At 58.4% G+C, this 16,223-nt stretch overlaps 2 protein-coding genes across 3 annotated transcripts in view; one reads left to right on the top strand and one right to left on the bottom strand.

Moving 5' to 3' along the window:
- Positions 1-376: 376 nt before the first annotated feature.
- On the top strand, positions 377-6,556 carry CLDN5 (claudin 5). Its single transcript, XM_048221576.2, is given in 2 exon segments — positions 377-5,102; positions 5,104-6,556. Coding segments are annotated over 2 exon segments (942 nt in total). The 5' UTR covers positions 377-4,950; the 3' UTR covers positions 5,894-6,556.
- A 2,500-nt stretch (positions 6,557-9,056) lies between these two features.
- Positions 9,057-16,223, bottom strand: part of CDC45 (cell division cycle 45) — a 34,290-nt gene continuing 27,123 nt past the window's right edge. Inside the window, exons 16-19 of one of the 2 annotated variants that reach the window (XM_026486361.4) lie at positions 15,628-15,746; positions 12,984-13,060; positions 10,875-10,941; positions 9,057-9,182 (exon numbers count right to left, since the gene is read on the bottom strand). In XM_026486361.4, coding sequence (XP_026342146.1) covers positions 10,877-10,941; positions 12,984-13,060; positions 15,628-15,746 — 261 coding nt within the window. In that variant the 3' untranslated portion in view covers positions 9,057-9,182; positions 10,875-10,876. Of the gene's footprint in view, positions 9,183-10,874; positions 10,947-12,983; positions 13,061-15,627; positions 15,747-16,223 lie in introns of both variants that reach the window. The other variant, XM_057305838.1, reaches the window with a different exon arrangement.

Here is a 16,223-nt window from a genome sequence, read left to right as displayed (position 1 = left end):
TATTTTTAAAACTGTGAATACCCAATGCTGGTGATAGGCAATGAAAACGCATACCTGGGTGTGCCTGGGTGGCACAGCGGTTAAGCGTCTACCTTTGGCTCAGGGCGTGATCCCGGTGTTCTGGGATCGAGCCCCACATCAGGCTTCTCCGATGGGAGCCTGCTTCTTCCTCTCCCACTACCCCTGCTTGTGTTCCCTCTCTCGCTGACTGTTTCTCTCTGTCAAATAAATAAATAAAATCTTTAAAAACAAACAAAAAAACCCCGCATACTCGGATAAGGGGTCTATGTGATACAACCTCCTGGATGTAAGCTAAAATTCTTTGAGGAATTTTTCCTGAGGAAATCATAAAAATGCCAAGGCTTACTTTGGTAACAATATTATTTATAACAGAAAAATCATCTTTTATTGAAGTATGTCTGGAGGGATGGTTGTATAATTAATCATCATCATTAATGTTAATTCAGCATTCACCTTGAGCCAGGGAATGCTGTCCACTAAGTTCCTTGACAACCCTTTGATGTTAATTAAGCCCATTATCATCCTCATTTTACAGAACCTCAGAACACACTGTCCTAGTCACATCCCACCTCTGGGAATGGTGGAGATAGATTCCATCTTGCCTCTGTCCAAGCCCCAAGGCCATTTTCCCACCATGAGGGCATTTTGTTTTGTTTAAGTAGGCTCCATGCCCAGTGTGGAGCCCAGTGAGGGGCTCGAACCCACAATCCTGAGATCAAGACCTGAGCTGAAATCAAGAGTCAAAGGCTTAACCGGCTGAGCCACCCAGGTGCCCCCATGAAGGTGTTTTTAACAAAGTGTAGACATGTTTATAATATGATGCTAAATGAAAAAGGAGGATCTAGAATCACTTTATGATTTTAAGTGGAAAGAATATAAAATTGTTGCAAAATGCAGCATGCAGAGAAGGAAATAATCAGAGAAGGAAGGGGTTTAGGGAGAGGAGGTGGACAGAGAAGCCATGGAAGCAGTGCAGACATGAGAGGTGAGGAGTGGGAGTGGGTTGGAGGGCCACTTTCTGCCCCTGAGGGCACTACTGCCATTGGCTCACCCCCTCCAGGCTCAAAGGGGGCTGGACTATGCAGAGACACCATCTGGTACAGTCCATGAAGGCACGAGGGGTCTACAGGACCCTAGGTCTCTGTCAACCAGAGCTCCCTGCCCCCCACTTCTCTACCCACTGGGGAAGTTAGAGGCACAACATCCTCCAATTTGTACAAACAGCCAGTGGCATCTGCTCTGAGGACTGAAGTCAGATGAACCACAAAGGTCAAGGGAGCCAGGGAAGACATCTCAGGAACCCATAAGGTGCTCAGGAACGGCGGCAGAGGGCCGTTGGTGACAGCCTCCCCTCCAAACTTGCAGCCTCCATTGTGGAGGGCTTTGTTACCAACCAGGAAACCAAAGCAAGGAGAGGTCAATCCACTAGTCTGAATTGCGAATTCACTGGCTGTTTGTCAAAGGGTGTTCTGCACATCATCGCAAGCCCCTGTCCCCCTCCTAGGCTCCTAGAGCAGGGCCGGGTGATCCGAGGATTCATGCTGCCTCTGGGAGCACCACAAAAGGGCACTGGGAGGCGTTCCATGATCAGAGACTCTACAAACATCTGCTGCACTGGAGAAAAATATCCTTAACTGTTTCGAAGCCAAAAGATAGAAGGAACGTTGTTTTTCACTTCCTCTGAAATGAAATTGGCTACTAGGAGCTTCCCAAACCCCAGTCCCCAGGAATCTGGAGCCTAAATTTAGATTGTCCTTGGAAGGTCACTGGATCACCCTGGCGCAGGGTCAGTCGGCGCTGCTCCAGATAAACTTGGCTTTTCTGCTGACTCAGGCCTTTCCCTCACACAATTAATGAGATCCTGCCGCACTTCCCCTGGGAAAGCAGAACAATAGCTGTAGATGAGCAGGTGGCCTTGGCTGGCGCGCTGGCCTGGGAGCCCCTCTCCAGAGATCAGGGAGTCATGGCCCTGCCCAGCCCTACATCCCTCTGACCTCAGCCATCAGGCCCTCGCCCACTGTCTTGCCCCAGTCTCACGGAGTTCCATGTGCCCCCCAGTCACCGGGCCCCTTCCCACCTCTGGACTCTCGCATGGAACTTCTTTCCTCGATCTTGGCTGAACTCTCACCTCCTCAGAGATCTATCATTCTGTATCACACTGCCATCTCTCTACCCCACGGCCATGGGCTCACCTGAAATGGTCCTACCCAATTACTGGTTGAGGGCAGGAGCTGGCTGGGTGTGCCCTCCACCCAGAGACAGTGCTCAGGGCCAAGCAGATGGCCAGGAGACCACCACAAATGGAAGGAAGGGCACATCCTCATGCCACTCCTAGGTCTGGGCTGGGCCTGTCTGAGGTGGCTCTGGTTCCACTGCAGGCCTGGGCCAATACAGTTGTGTTGGGATCAACAGATTGTGATAGGTGGAGACTAAGGCCTTTTCATCAAGTCCCCAAAATACTATGAAGCTGTCCCCAAAGAGATAGAGGCTTGCTGGGGCCACCCTGGGGTGCCAGCCTGGGGGTGAACCCTGGGATAGGCCCATGATGGTGGAGAGAGAGGGGCAGGTGGGCATCAAAGGGGGAGATCCTTGTGCTGGCTGCAGCTCCAAGCTGGCTAGAAGGGGTGGCATGGCCAGAGGTCCGCCATGAAACACAGGAAGCCCCTCGCCAGGGAGAGACGCATGAAGATGGCCCCTGTGTGGAAGCTCATTCCTGGGTAGTGATGGGGAAAACCAGTAAATGGACGGACAGTTCCAACTTGGGCCTCTGCGAGCAAGGCTGGGGGACAGGAGCAGAAAGGTGTCCAAGAGCAAGTGATCTCAGCAGCACAACTTAAACAAGCAGCCTCCACCCGAGGGACACACTGCAGGCAGAAGAGGCCATGGGTGAGAACCAGACCGGCCTGAGGGCCAGAGGACAGAGCATGGAGTGTGTGCTGCTGCACTGGCCAGGCCCAAGGCCCCCAGGCAGCTCCCAGGAGTCAGCACTCTGTCCACGGGCAGTGCGAGCCATGATGTGGGTTTCAGGCCGAGTGTGACTCAGGAGAGGGCCCTGCCAGCATGGCCTACCTGCCCTGAGGAGAACAGCCTGAGTGGGCAAGGCTGGGGCCCAGCTGGCCTGAGGGGTCTACAGAAGTCGTCCTGGGAAGAGAGCAGTGCGGAATGTGGCGGGGGACCTTGGGCAAGGTGCCTGGACTCAGGCCAGGAGGAAGCAGGATTGGGAGGGTTGGACGGGTGGTACAGCTGAGCTCCCTGGAGTGGACAAGAGGAAGGGACGTCCAAAAAGGTGGAGGGAGAATGGCCAAGGAGTTTGCGGCAGGAGGGAAGCAGGGAGGCTGGGAGGAGCCAGTGGTCCACATAACCCCATCCTGTGCAGGGATCAAGGAGGTTGGAGGATGAGGAGAGAGGTAAAACGTGCTCCCTCCTCCCACCTTCACACTCAGGGCCCAGCAAACTTGCCCTGGGTGCTTCCCCATGCTGGATGAACAGGGTATCGGCCGTATCTCAAAGCCATATGCAGAGGGAGAAGAGATCGGGTCCCAGGAGGGACAGATTTATCGAAATTCCTAGGCTGTGGCTGACCTCAATGTTAGTTAGGCCTTCTCTGTGGAGGGCCCTGTCCAGCAGAGCCAAGCACTTTGGACCAGAGGAAAGAACCAGGGTCCCAGCCACCTCAGTGCAATACTTTGCTGTACAGTACAGACTTTGCTGGAAACAAAAGGGCTGATGGGCGGGGGGGGGGGAGCTTCCAGAACAGGGCTGGTGCCCCCATGGGGTTCTGGGCTGCAGGGTCTGGTGCCCCCACCTGAGTCTCAGGGGGGCCCAATGTCCATCCCAGCGGGCCTTTCGAGAAACGGCTGGGCCATTGTGCAGAAGAATGCCCGGAAATCCCGAGCCTCCCCCCTCCAGCGAGGATGGGGGCTCTTCCTCCTGGCCAGGAAACTCCAAGTTGGCTTCCGGAGGGTGGCCTGGAGCCTGGGGTGCCAGGGGTACCACTGCCACTGGTGGGAGGGCAGAGCACAGCACCTCTGTGTCCCTTTGTGTTTCTCCTCTCTAAGGGCTAGAGTAGGCCCCCAAGCCTGGGGCCAAGGACTGCTCCGAGGAGAAGAGCCTGTTTGTTGAGTCACTGGAGAACACTGGGGACTTCCCGAAGTGGTGTCGCCTGAGCTGGGCCTCCAAGAATGGGGGATGGGAAGCATCTCAGGAAGAGGAGCAGCCAGTGTGGAGGTTGAGAGGTCTGGGAAGTCCCCGCGGCAGGGGCAGAGTGAGGGTCTCCGGAGGTGGCGGTAAGGCCCCTGTTCCACCTGCTTCCTGTTGGGGCCTCAGGCCCCAGCGAGGCGGTGACCGGCAGGGCAGCGGTGCTGGTCAGGACCGTGGGCTGGAGATTTCAGTCTGATCCGCACAGGCCTGCCTGGCTTCTTGGCCTCTGGGAGACGTGATGTCAGGACCCAGAGGGGAACCGCGCAGTAAGGGCGTGGGGAAGGGGTCAGGGATGGGATTGGACTCCAGAGCGAGATTCCTGTAGTAATAGGCCGAGCTGTAATTGGCTAACCCAAGAAAAGGGGCCCAAGAGTCCCTCACGCAAACCTCTGCGCGACGGTGATGGTGGGGGGTTCCCGCAAACCTTGGCCAGGCAAGAGTGGAGCTGGCCTGGGTGGTGAAGACCTTCACTCTCACTCCGGGATGTAGCGGGGGAAGTTGGTGCAGTCATGCGGCTCCTGAAATGGAGAGGCTGGGACACAGGGAGGTGGCCCGGGGAACGCACGCCCAGCCACCCCAGGTCTGGAACGAGCTCTGGACAACAGCGGGTGAAGGGCTCGGGGACCGCGCGGCCCGGCGGGGAGCGGTCCCGGCTCCCTCCGCTACCCCCAAGGGCAATGGTTTCCCTAACTCGAGGTGCAGGGGGCGCCTGTGATTGGCTAAGGGCCGATGGCCGGCGCGCGGATTGGCTGCTCGGGGACCAGGGGCCGGGCCCGCGGGGCAGAGTCCGCCCCCGAACCTTCAAATGGGAAGACCCCCACAGGCACCCGCAGATCCGAGGCTGTGCTGCAGACTTGCCGGGACCGCGGACAGGAGGCGGTGAGCTGGGCGCCCGGGCGCAGCGGCACCAGGGCCGGTTCAGGGCGCCAAGCCGTTCCAACGAGGCACCGCCACTTCGCGCCGCACCCCGCCCGGAGGCTCCGGGGGCCGTCGGGCGCCCGTCTCGCCTCCAGCCATGGGGTCGGCGGCGCTGGAGATCCTCGGCCTGGTGCTGTGTCTGGTGGGCTGGGTGGGCCTGATCCTGGCGTGCGGGCTGCCCATGTGGCAGGTGACTGCCTTCCTGGACCACAACATCGTGACGGCGCAGACCACCTGGAAGGGGCTGTGGATGTCGTGCGTGGTGCAGAGCACGGGGCACATGCAGTGCAAGGTGTACGACTCGGTGCTGGCACTGAGCACCGAGGTGCAGGCGGCGCGGGCGCTCACCGTGGGCGCAGTGCTGCTGGCGCTCGTCGCGCTCTTCGTGACCCTGGCGGGCGCGCAGTGCACCACCTGCGTGGCCCCGGGCCCGGCCAAGGCGCGGGTGGCCCTCACGGGCGGCGCGCTCTACGCGCTGTGCGGGCTACTGGCGCTCGTGCCGCTTTGCTGGTTCGCCAACATCGTGGTCCGCGAGTTCTACGACCCGACGGTGCCCATGTCGCAGAAGTATGAGCTGGGCGCGGCGCTGTACATCGGCTGGGCGGCTTCCGCGCTGCTTATGTGCGGGGGCGGCCTCGTGTGCTGCGGCGCCTGGGTCTGCGCCGGCCGCCCCGACTTCAGCTTCCCAGTCAAGTACTCCGTGTCGCGGCGGCCCACGGCCACCGGCGACTATGACAAGAAGAACTACGTCTGAGGGCGCCGGACTCGGCGGGGCCCCTCGCGCTAGCCACTCCCACGAGCCGGTGGACTGGCTAGGGGAGCCCTGCATGAACCGCAGCCTAGGCTAGGCCGCCCCGCGCCGCCTCCGCGGAATGGTCGGCTCTGTGCCTGGATGTGGCGCACCGACCGAGACCCTGCTCGCGCCCGCAGCCCATTCTCTCCAACAGCCACTAGCCCGGCCCGGGGCCGCGCCCTGCCCTGAGCAGGAGCCGCGCACTTGGGAGGACTTGCTCGGTTTCTTTTTCTGTGCGCAGAGCTTGCTCCGATGTGGGTGGGGCGCGGGTCCCTTTGGCTGAGTGGACAATGGACTGCAATGCCAATTCCCTCCCGGACCCTCAGGGTCTTGGATGCCGTCATCCCCCCCAGCGGCTCCTGCCGATTCCAGCGGGGCAGACGGAGAGCCCAGGGGCCCCAGCCTGGGCTGCCAGAGGGATGTATACAGCTGGCCTTTACCCCAACAGCGGGGCCTGAGCCCAGGGGGACTAAAAGACTTGGCCTGGACCTCCCTGCCTCACCCCAGCAGCCCCCAGGAGAGGCTTATGGGCACCAGATCCTGAGGGGGGAGCTGGGGCCCTGTCCTCCTTTGCAGCTTGTGGGGAGGGTAAGAATTTGCTTAGTAAATGGTTTGAATACCCTCCCACCTGTGTCCTGTCCTCTGTCCAGTCACCGCTCGTGCCCAGCAGCCCCCTTCATCAACCCACCCACCAACTGCTCCCTGAAGGGCTTTTTCTGAGACCTCCCAGGACTGCCCCTGCGTTCCAGAAGATTCATGGCCTTGTCCCTGGCCCTCCCTGCCATCCAGTCACCTTCCTACTGGGTGGGAAGCACAGCTACAGTTTGCAGCAACCCAGGAAGGTGAGATCTGTAGTCAGGAGATCCTGGGGAGAGGATGGAGGTTGGAAATCCACCCCCAAGCTAGTGTGGGGTCTTTGGGTGCAGGAAGTGTTGAGGGTGGGCTGCCGGGCTGCTGGCTTTGAGAAGAGGTTGGCTCCACGCACCACAGGTTGGGGGTTCTCCCCTGCCCTCTCACGGCTTGCCTATCTGTGGGTCTCACCAAATACCCAGACGTCTGTCAAACACTAACTGGGACATTTTGGCCAACAGTGCAGCAGAACAGGGGCGAGTCCCGGATGTGTGCTGCACTCCAGCGGAGCCACAAGCACGTTGCTATGGGAAGGAGGCACTTGTGCAGGTTGCCTAGAGAGTGCTCGGGCAGGGCTCCAGCCCCTTGGTCCTGGCTCTTCTGCCAGTCTCAGCGCAGCTCTGTGAAGGGCCTGTGCTCATCTTGCTGGCCTGGCGACCAGCCCAGACTTGTGCTGACCATCAGCACCTCTGTGCCAGCCCCTGCTAGAAGCGCCCTGTGTAACCTTCCTCCTGTGAGTGGGGCCCCCGGGAGAGCAGAGCACACCAGAGCTGTTACAGTCACTGAGAGGTCATTGCTTCCAGCCCCATTCTAGGCACTTTCTGCCAAACGCCAGGACAAAAGAGAGCTGTGGATGGAGGTAGGGCCTGTAGGGAGGGGCTCCAAGACCAGCCAGCAGGGCTTGGCATCTGCCCCCAAACCTGGCCTTGGAGGCCTGGTCCGGAAATGCTTGGGCCAAATCCAGTGGCAAGGAGTCTCCCGGGCCTACCTCGGCTCCCCACTGTGAGGAAGGGGAAGAGCCTGAGGACGTGGGCTCAGGATGGCTGCAGTGAACACTGCCCTGAATCCCAGGAGTTGCAGCAGAGCCGGGCAGTTGGACTTCAAGGGAGGCTGGACTATCTGGTAGCCTGAGCTCCTTGCAACGGGATGAGCTGCAGCGGGATGGGTCACATGGCACAGAGGCCCTTAGCACACCCCCCCCCATGTCAACCCTCCTTGGACCTGTGCAGCAGGGCCTCAAGTGCAAGAGTGTGTGATCCTGGGGCCTTGGTGGGGCTGCTGGAACAAAGGTCCTGGGGCAAGCCGGGCTGGTATTTGGCCAGAAGCACAGACCCAAGGCTGCATCCCACACGAGCCCAGAGCTCTTCGATTCCTTCAGGCCCTAGGAATCAGCAGGGTTCCGAAGGGAAGCTGCACAGTCCCAATGATGCAAATGGTTAAGGTGGGCAGTTTAAGGGCCCTGGGGAGTCAGGCTGCTGCTGCCTGGCCCATGCCAGGAAGGCCAGGGGCACACTCCATTTGCCAGAGGTCAGGCAAGAGGAGCCAGCCTCCAATGCAGCCAACCCCACTGTATCCACTACCCCTTCCCAAGGGCCACCTAGCGACCTGGCCCCACCCATCCCTCTCAGTTCCAGGCCACTGTTTCTGGGCTTACCAGCTTAAAGCCTACCCAAGCCACTCGGCTTCCTCCTGCCCAGGGCCCCAGGTGCCACACCCAGGTGGCCGTGTCTCTCCAGCCTGCCTGCTTTCCTGACACCCTTACTCCAGGCTGAGCAGCCAGATGGCCTCGACCACTTGTATGAACAGTTCTCTTCTCCCCAAAGGGCAGGAATGTCATCCTCCTTGCCTCCAGGTCCCTTCAACCCTCGCAGGGGCTCTGGGGACATCTGGGAGAGTGGGACCAGCTGATCGCACAGCTCGCCTGAGAACTCTTGCTGTTCTGAAGACTTTGAAAGTTGCCAAGGTTCTGTCCCGTTCGAACCTTCTGTGACCAGGATGTGGTGAAGCCATCTCCGTCCAGGGCCCCTCAGCCAGCCCCACCCTTCCGGGGTGGGGACCTTGCCCTTACTATCTGCCCAACTCTCCCAGCAGCTTGGGGGTACTGTGTGCCTGTGGGGATGGGGGGGCCGGGACAGGAGGTGCAGAAGGGTGAGATGATGGCTGCGGGGCGGGGGGCCCGGGAGGGAGGCACAGTCAAGAGGTGGGCTGGAGATGCTGCCAGGGCCAGCAGACAGGAGGAAGTGGTGGGAGGGCAGAGCCAGGTCCCGGCTGGCATGGCTGGGCATGTGGAGCTGTGTGGAGGTCCAGGTGCTGAGGTGCCCGACCTCCACCCACTGCTCTCCAGGGAGCCTGGAGGCCACCCCCCATGCTTATTTACTGCTGGGCCTCGAGGTTGCCCAGGGCACAGGAAAAGGCTCCTCTGCACCCACAGAAAGCTCAGGACAAAAACAAGTGCTGGCCCTATGACCATAGCAAAGACTGCGACACCCAAACTAAAACGAACACTTTATTCTATTAAAAACCAACTGTCCCTGCATCTAAAAGTATGTCCATAACTTACAGTCTAAATAAAATCCAGTTAATATAAATAAGGAGGAGGTCATGTCTGCAGAAATCGACTCTAGAGAAGAAAGAAAAGAAAAAAATAAGTGAATTTCAACAATTCTGATGTCTCTCTGAATTAAACAAATAATCTGCCCAGGCCTTCCCTGTGACATGCCAGGCTTGCTTCTGAGTAGCCTCTGCCACTCACAGGGGAGACGGGTGCTGACCATGGGTGGAAGGCCACCCCAGAACCACTGAGGTGCCCACCAGCCTCACTGCACCCCTCTGGCTAGGTCCAGGCTGTCATTTGCTTGAGAACCCCCCAGGGCCTCATGGCCCTCCACCACCATATCACTTTGCTGACCCTGCCACAGCCCCATTGGGACCCTCACGAGGCTTCTCCCCTTGCCTGGTGTGTCTCCCTTACACTGCTCCTCCCCCTGCCCGGCTGGCCCACCCTGCACCCTGTCTTGGTGGCAGGACACACAGCAGTGCTGGTGTCCTCACTGAGCAGGCTGCAGGAAAGGGCTATGCCTCAAATGCCAGCTCCTGCTCGAGAGCCCCCACCTGTAACCTTTGATTTGGGTCATTAACTTACACCCCGCCCCCATCCTAAGGCTCAGCACTCAATGTCCAAGGGGTGTCAGCCCTATTTCAGCTGAGGAAACAGCCACAGCCTGGTGAGGTACCCAACACACCTTGCTGAAGACCGAAAGGGTCCGAGCCCAAAACCCCTCTCAGCACGAGCCCTATATGCCCTTGCAAACCCTGAAAGAGGGACTGCGGGTCCCTGAGGTCCCCTATACCATTCTCAGCAGAGCACACTGAGGCCCCGACAGGGGAAGGGGACAGGCCCCTGCCCCCTACAGCTTCCAGCTCACTATGGACAGTGGGGGAGTGGGAGGAACCTGGGCCGGCATGAGGGGACCCTCTGCATCAGAGCCTTGACAGGGCCCATCTGCCTCAGCAGTGGCTCCAGCCCAGGGCTCAAGGAGATGTAGGGCTGGGCATGGGCCATCCACTGTGTGGGGAGCCCTGGGCTGAGAAGTGGGCACTAGGTACAGAGCAGGCCCCCTGGCCAGTTTGCTGAGGGGCCCTTCAAGAAAGAGCTGGCATGTGTGTCACTGGGAAGAGCCCTGGCTGGGGAGCATTGCTGTGGACCGCCAGTGACAGCCTCACTCTCGTGCAAGGCCCACAGAGACGCCATTTTCTAGTTATCAGCCACGTAGCTGCCAACAGCTTTGTTTTCTCCTAAGTCAAGCACACAAGAGCCTGGGTAGAAGCCTCTGTGGGCTCTAGCCCAGGGCCTGATCTAAGGCTGCAAAGGGTGGCAAGGCTCCAGGCAGCCCCCCAAGGGTTGCCTTCTTTCCCGGCAATGCCAGGGGGCCTGCGTGTCACTCACTGATGCCCAGCCCACAGCACGGTCAGGAGAGGGTAAATGCCAGCTCTTGCTGAAGGGGTCCCAGGAGCATAATGAAATTAGTTCCTTCAAAAATGCCCCATTGTGGCACTGCTGCCAGCCCAGGGACAGACACCCTTGGGAAAAATGTGTTGGCCCCACATCTCCTCAGGAACCCTGCTTGGATCTGAAACACAGTAGAAGCCTTGGCTTGAGGAGGGTGAAAGCAGGGAAATCAAAGCAGGGAATGAGGGGCCCTCTTTACACTTCAATAAGGCCGGCTTCGTGGCAGCACACCCCTCGCCCGCGGCCTCCCCTGAAGTGCCCCACTGGAACTCTCTAGCACCCCACCCCTCCCCCACATCTCACCCTTAGGACAGGAGGGAAACAAGCGCATCCAGAAACTTGCTCCGATCCTCTGCTTTCAGTTCAATTACTGAGGTAATGAAAGAAAAACATCTTGTGAGGTGGAGGAGTGGGGCTGAGAGTGAGGCGCAGTAGGAAAAACACGTCAGGGTGTATTAACTCCCTCTTCCCGGTCATCCAAGATGGGAACCACCCTCTGGTACATTCCAAAACATACTCAGCCCCTTAGTGGCCTAGAATATTCTGAACTCAGAGGTTGTATTTCTCTGTCTTCTGTATTTAGTCCTCAGAAACTGCTGGTTGCCCTGTTAGTGAGGCTGGCTGGGGTTACAGTCTGTGGGGAGGACCCTTCAGTCCAGTAGGGAACCAGCAGTGACAGCCAACAGAGAGGACACAGGCAGGCAGAGACAGGCCTTCCCACCCTGCTGGACACAGCCCTGCCCCATCATGGGTTGCAGGAGGCCCTGAGGTTGGGCAGGAGGCTAGCCTGCAGTTTTGTTCTGGCCAGTCTCTCTGCTTCAGTGTGCTCTTCTGTAGAAGGGAAACATGATGTGAACTGCCCCCATTTCCGGGGGCCCTCATCAAACAGGGCAGAACCAGGCCAGCCTGGTCCTAGGAGCCATCTGTGCCACGGACCATGGCTCCAGGAACCCCAGGCCCAGCCTACCCAAGTGGGTGCTGGCCTGCCCTCTGCCGCACATCGACCCCGCCCCCCAACTCTCCATCCACATGGGAAGCCAAGCAGCTTCCAGCCCCCAAATCCTCCCTGTGAGAAGCCTGGCAGGCCATCCTGCAGTCTGGCCAGCACCAACCTCTCCCACATCTTGGGCGTGAAGTAGGAATGGGGGAGTTGCTGCTGGGGGTGAACCCACCCAACACAGAGCTGCAGCCCGAGGGGGTGTGGCATGAAGAAGCAGCTCTAGATGCCGAGGCAGCTGGGTGAATCCTGGGTCTCTGATGCTGAGGACTCATTGTAACAAACCAGCTGATGTGACGTAAGAAATTGTCCTTTCTGACAGATGGGGGTTATGGGCTGAGGTATTTTCTCCCCAAATTCATGTGTGGAAGGCCTAACCCCCAGCACCTCAGACAGCATGTGCTATATAGGGAGATGGGGTTTTGAAGATGTTAGGTTAAACAAAATCACGTGGGTGGCCCTCATCCAATCTGACTGGGGTCCTTATAAGAAGAGATTAGGACATAGACACAGAGGGACGACCATGAGAGAACACAGCCAGAAGATGGCCATCTATAAGCTAAGGAGAGAGGCCTCAGGCCTCAGAAGGAACCGACTGTGTACACCTTGATCTTGGACTTCAGCCTCCAGACTCTGAGAAACAGAGTTCTGTTGTTTAAACCCCCTAGTCTATGGTATGTTGTTAGGGCAGCCCAAGCACACCAATACAAAGCAGACAGGGGTCACTACGTCTGTTTTACTTGAAAATCTATCCGCTAGACTAAAAAGCATATGTGGCCCAATGTGAACCATGTTCCACACTGGCCTATGGAGAAGCTGTGGGGTGTTGTGGGGAAAACTGGCCAGCCTGCAAAGCCACCACCAGGACTGGACTCTTCCATTCCCTGGACTCATGCAACATCGGGCCAGGGCAGTGCCCAGGCCATCACACAGGACCACTGGCAGCCTCGGGTGGGACCCTTCACGAAAACAGAGACAGGAACTGCTGGCCTGCAGCAGTTGCCAGCACAGCCTTGGAGGCCGTGTCCTTGGGTTGCCGTAGGCCCTGCTGTTTCCACGCCCACAGGAGGGGCAGGTGACCCTGACGGGTGAGGCTGGACCAGAAGGCTCTAGTGGCCAGTCCTCTAGACTCCTTGGTAAAGTGGTCTCAAGGGCTAGACTGTAAGGCCAAAGCCAAGCCTATGGCTCTACGGACAACACCTGCTCCCCCTCCGCCTTGGGAGCCCATCAGGGCCCAGATAGGAGGCGCAGGGCCCACGCATCTTAGAGCTCCCCGAGCTCCCTGAAACAGCCAGGCCCAGGGCTGGCTCCAGGAGAGTGAGAGGGGTGCTGACAAGGTATTTCTGGCAATGCCAGCTTCCCTGGTTCAAGGCCAGCGCTGACCTTGAAAGGGCCCAGGTGCTGCAGACTCCTACCTGAGAGGTCGAAATGGTTGTGTAGCGTCCGGGAGTTGGTGCCCTCCGCTGCCTTCTCAAACGCCCGCCCAAAAAAGCTGTAGACACATAAGAGGCATGTTGAGGGCCCGCCCACTGTACTGGACCTTCCTAAATCCCTGGAACAGACACTGGAGTTGGCCCAGACTCCTCGCTGGCCGCTGGTTCTGCCTGGAGGCACTCGTACCCCTTCCTGGGCCAGTCTTCTGAGGTCTCACCCTCGCTCCTGGACAGTCGCCATCTCTCACTGCTGCTCCTGCCTGCATCCAGCTGAACCCTTCTCAGCCCTCAGGGCACAAGCGTCTGGGCACCTCCCACGGTGCGCCCTGACCAAAGCCTCCCTCATGCCTGGCACCGTGCTGGCAGCTGGGACAGGAGAGGCAGAGGCTCAATGGGAAGCGTGCTGGGATGGGGGTCGCAGATGAGACTGAGTCACACACAGCAGGGTGGGGAACGGGAGGAGCCTGCAGGGCCAGGCAGCAGCGTGCAGCTGCAAATCAGGGGGGCGGGAGCATGCCAGGGCGCAGCCCAGCGGGGGCTGCTGAGGGCGCAGCTGTGGGGCAGGGAGTCGGCCAGGAGCACACAGCCCCTGGGGGCTCAGGGCTGTGCAGGTAGTAAGGGCTGGCAGTGGAGAGAGAGCATCATGGGGAAGGGACTCTTGGGCTGGTTACGGTCAGGAAGAACAGGCAGAGGAGGGGTATGTGCTTCAAGCCCCCACAGTAACTCTCACCCGACACTGTGCACACCAGTCAGAGTTAACCACTGGCCAGCACAGCCACCTAGAGCAACGAATCGATGGCTGGAGTGAGGACACAGGCGGCTGTGGTGGCCCGTGGGGGAAGTGCTTGCTGGCTGCCTTGAAAACCCAGCCCGGGAGCCCCTGGCCAGCTCCACCCCGTGTGACTATGAATGTAAGACCCACGGCATAGCTTTGGAAAGCAGCCCAGCAACATGGAAGCACTTATCTTAAAAAAGTCCATTGTCTCTCCCAACTTGCTATTAAATGGCCTTTGCAGACACAGAAGGAGGTCAAAGCTCACAAGAGCAGGGCTAGGATTGATCCAGATCCAAGACCAGTGTCTTCCACAGCAGAGACCAGTAAGAGCTAATTGGGAAAACTGAGGGGCACAGGACACTGAATAGTCCTTGGCCCCCAAGCCACCGCACCGGGAGCTGGGTGGGGGTGTCTTGCTGCCAGCTGTCAGCATTTTACCAAGGTCACCTCTTGGGATGTTCTGGGGAGCACTGGGCCTGGGGCACTGATTCTGCCAGGGAGGCAAAGAACCCCAAGGATGGTGACATTAGCCCCTGGGATTAGTCACAGGCTCTCTGGCCATGCAGAGCATGAAGGGAGCCGCAGGGAAAACCAGGGAGCCCCTCAAGGTCCAGTCTGCTGGCTGACACCAGGTGTGGGTGGGAGTGGGCAGGAGAAAACCTGACCTTGCTACAGGAGGAGGACGAGAACCCAGGTCAGCAGATGCAGGGGAAACATTGAGAAGACAGTGGCAGAAACTTCTCAAAAGCGCAAGAAGATGAGCCTATGCGTTTACAAACTGGCACGCTGTCTGTAATAACAAAAACTGGGAAACAGCCTGAAGGTCCCAGAGGAGATGACAGGTAAACTGTCATCCACTTAACAGGCTTCCTACTGTCAGGAGTCACTTTCGTGACAATGTGCACAAAGGGCTGATGCTCGGTGAGAAAACAAAACCGAAGTATACCACTGATGGAAGTCCAAAATGTTTCCTAGATGTTAAATAAAGAAAACGCTGAGGGAGGACAGGAAGCCACAACCCCACGGTCTAAGTGACTAAGCAGCTGTGTTAGCTGCTGCCGGGGCGGGTGGAGCTGGACGCTCTACCCACCGCCCAAACCAAGGGGGCGCAGGTGAGCCCAGCTTCGGGCGCGGCAGCAAGTTCTGGCAGGTAGGCAGTCTGGGGGTGCACATCCCCGCACACACCACTGAACGGTTTCTCGTATATCAGCTCTTGGAACTGAATTTCTCAATGTGTTTAGAAACTGTCTGAATTTGGGATTCAGTGAGCAGTGAATTTGACTCACAGGCATGGAGGTGGGGATGGGAGACACTGCCCAGCTCTCCTCCAAGGGTAGTGTGAGGCCCAAACCAGATGGTGAATGATCATTCATGAGGGTTTTGAAGGCATCGCACAGAGCTGGTCTCAAGGAACTTTGCAGGTGAAGCCTAATTTCTGGGGTGGGTGACCTGAAACCTCTCAGATTTTCAGTATCAGCTGCTCCTCAGAAGAGGGTTCAGGCCCAGGTAGCTGGAGGTCCTGCCCAAAGGCACACAGAACACCTAATCACACCTCACTGTAGGTGTGTAGCCTATCCTGGGTGGGTCTGACGTTGGTCCTCCTGGGGGAGCCAGACACCCTTGTCTGGGAGGCCTTGAACAAACTAGAAGCATTCAGAAGTCCAGCCAAGGGGTAAGGTAGACGCTCAGTGGCTAAGCTGCGGCCCACATATTTAAACCCGCAGAGTCCTGCCGCAAGGTGGAAAAGGCTGGCCTCGGTGTGGAGGGCAATGATCACCCAGCTCAGCAGAGCCCACGGCCAATGACACCCCTGGGGCTCCCAACTCCCAGGAGATGCAAAACCCGGCTCACTTTTTTCTGTCCGAGCTGTCAGTCTCCGGGGGGATGCCCACCACGGTCACCGTGCCCTGCTCCACGCTCAGGGGTGCAGCCATCACCAAGGGCAGCAGCTTGCAGCGCCGGTTCTTTGTCTGCAGAGGCAAAGTGCACCCTTAGTCATGGCCCCACAGAGCGGGCGCACCACTCAGCGCCTAGGAGCCCAGACAGAGCCAGTCACCCACTCCCCAAAAGCCTCCAGGGGCTTTCTCTCACCAGAGATGCTCAATCCCCATGCAGCTGCCCCCCAGGCTATGACACCCTGTTCCCAGGCTCCTTCTGTGCCAAATGTCCCTTCGCTGTTCCCTCCCTCACCTCCTTTAGGTCCTGACACAGTTGTCACCTCTTCCAGGAGGCCTTCCCCAACCAACCCCCTCTCTCATCCTGCTTCAGCTTGTCTCTGGTGTGTGCCACCATCTGACACTACTCATAATCTTTCCTCATTTGTCCCCTTTGCCGGCACGCATACTCCCTCAACTTGGGGACTCAAGTGTTTCCTTCACTGCTGTACCCATTGCACCCACACCCTACAACAAAGGTGACCAACTATCCTGGTTTGTCCAGGACTGAAG

The sequence above is a fragment of the Ursus arctos genome, unplaced genomic scaffold (genome assembly GCF_023065955.2).
Source record: "Ursus arctos isolate Adak ecotype North America unplaced genomic scaffold, UrsArc2.0 scaffold_34, whole genome shotgun sequence".
In the NCBI taxonomy this organism is placed as follows: domain Eukaryota; kingdom Metazoa; phylum Chordata; class Mammalia; order Carnivora; family Ursidae; genus Ursus; species Ursus arctos.
Note: the sequence above shows the minus strand (reverse complement) of the source record. Positions and strands in the feature narration are given on the sequence as shown.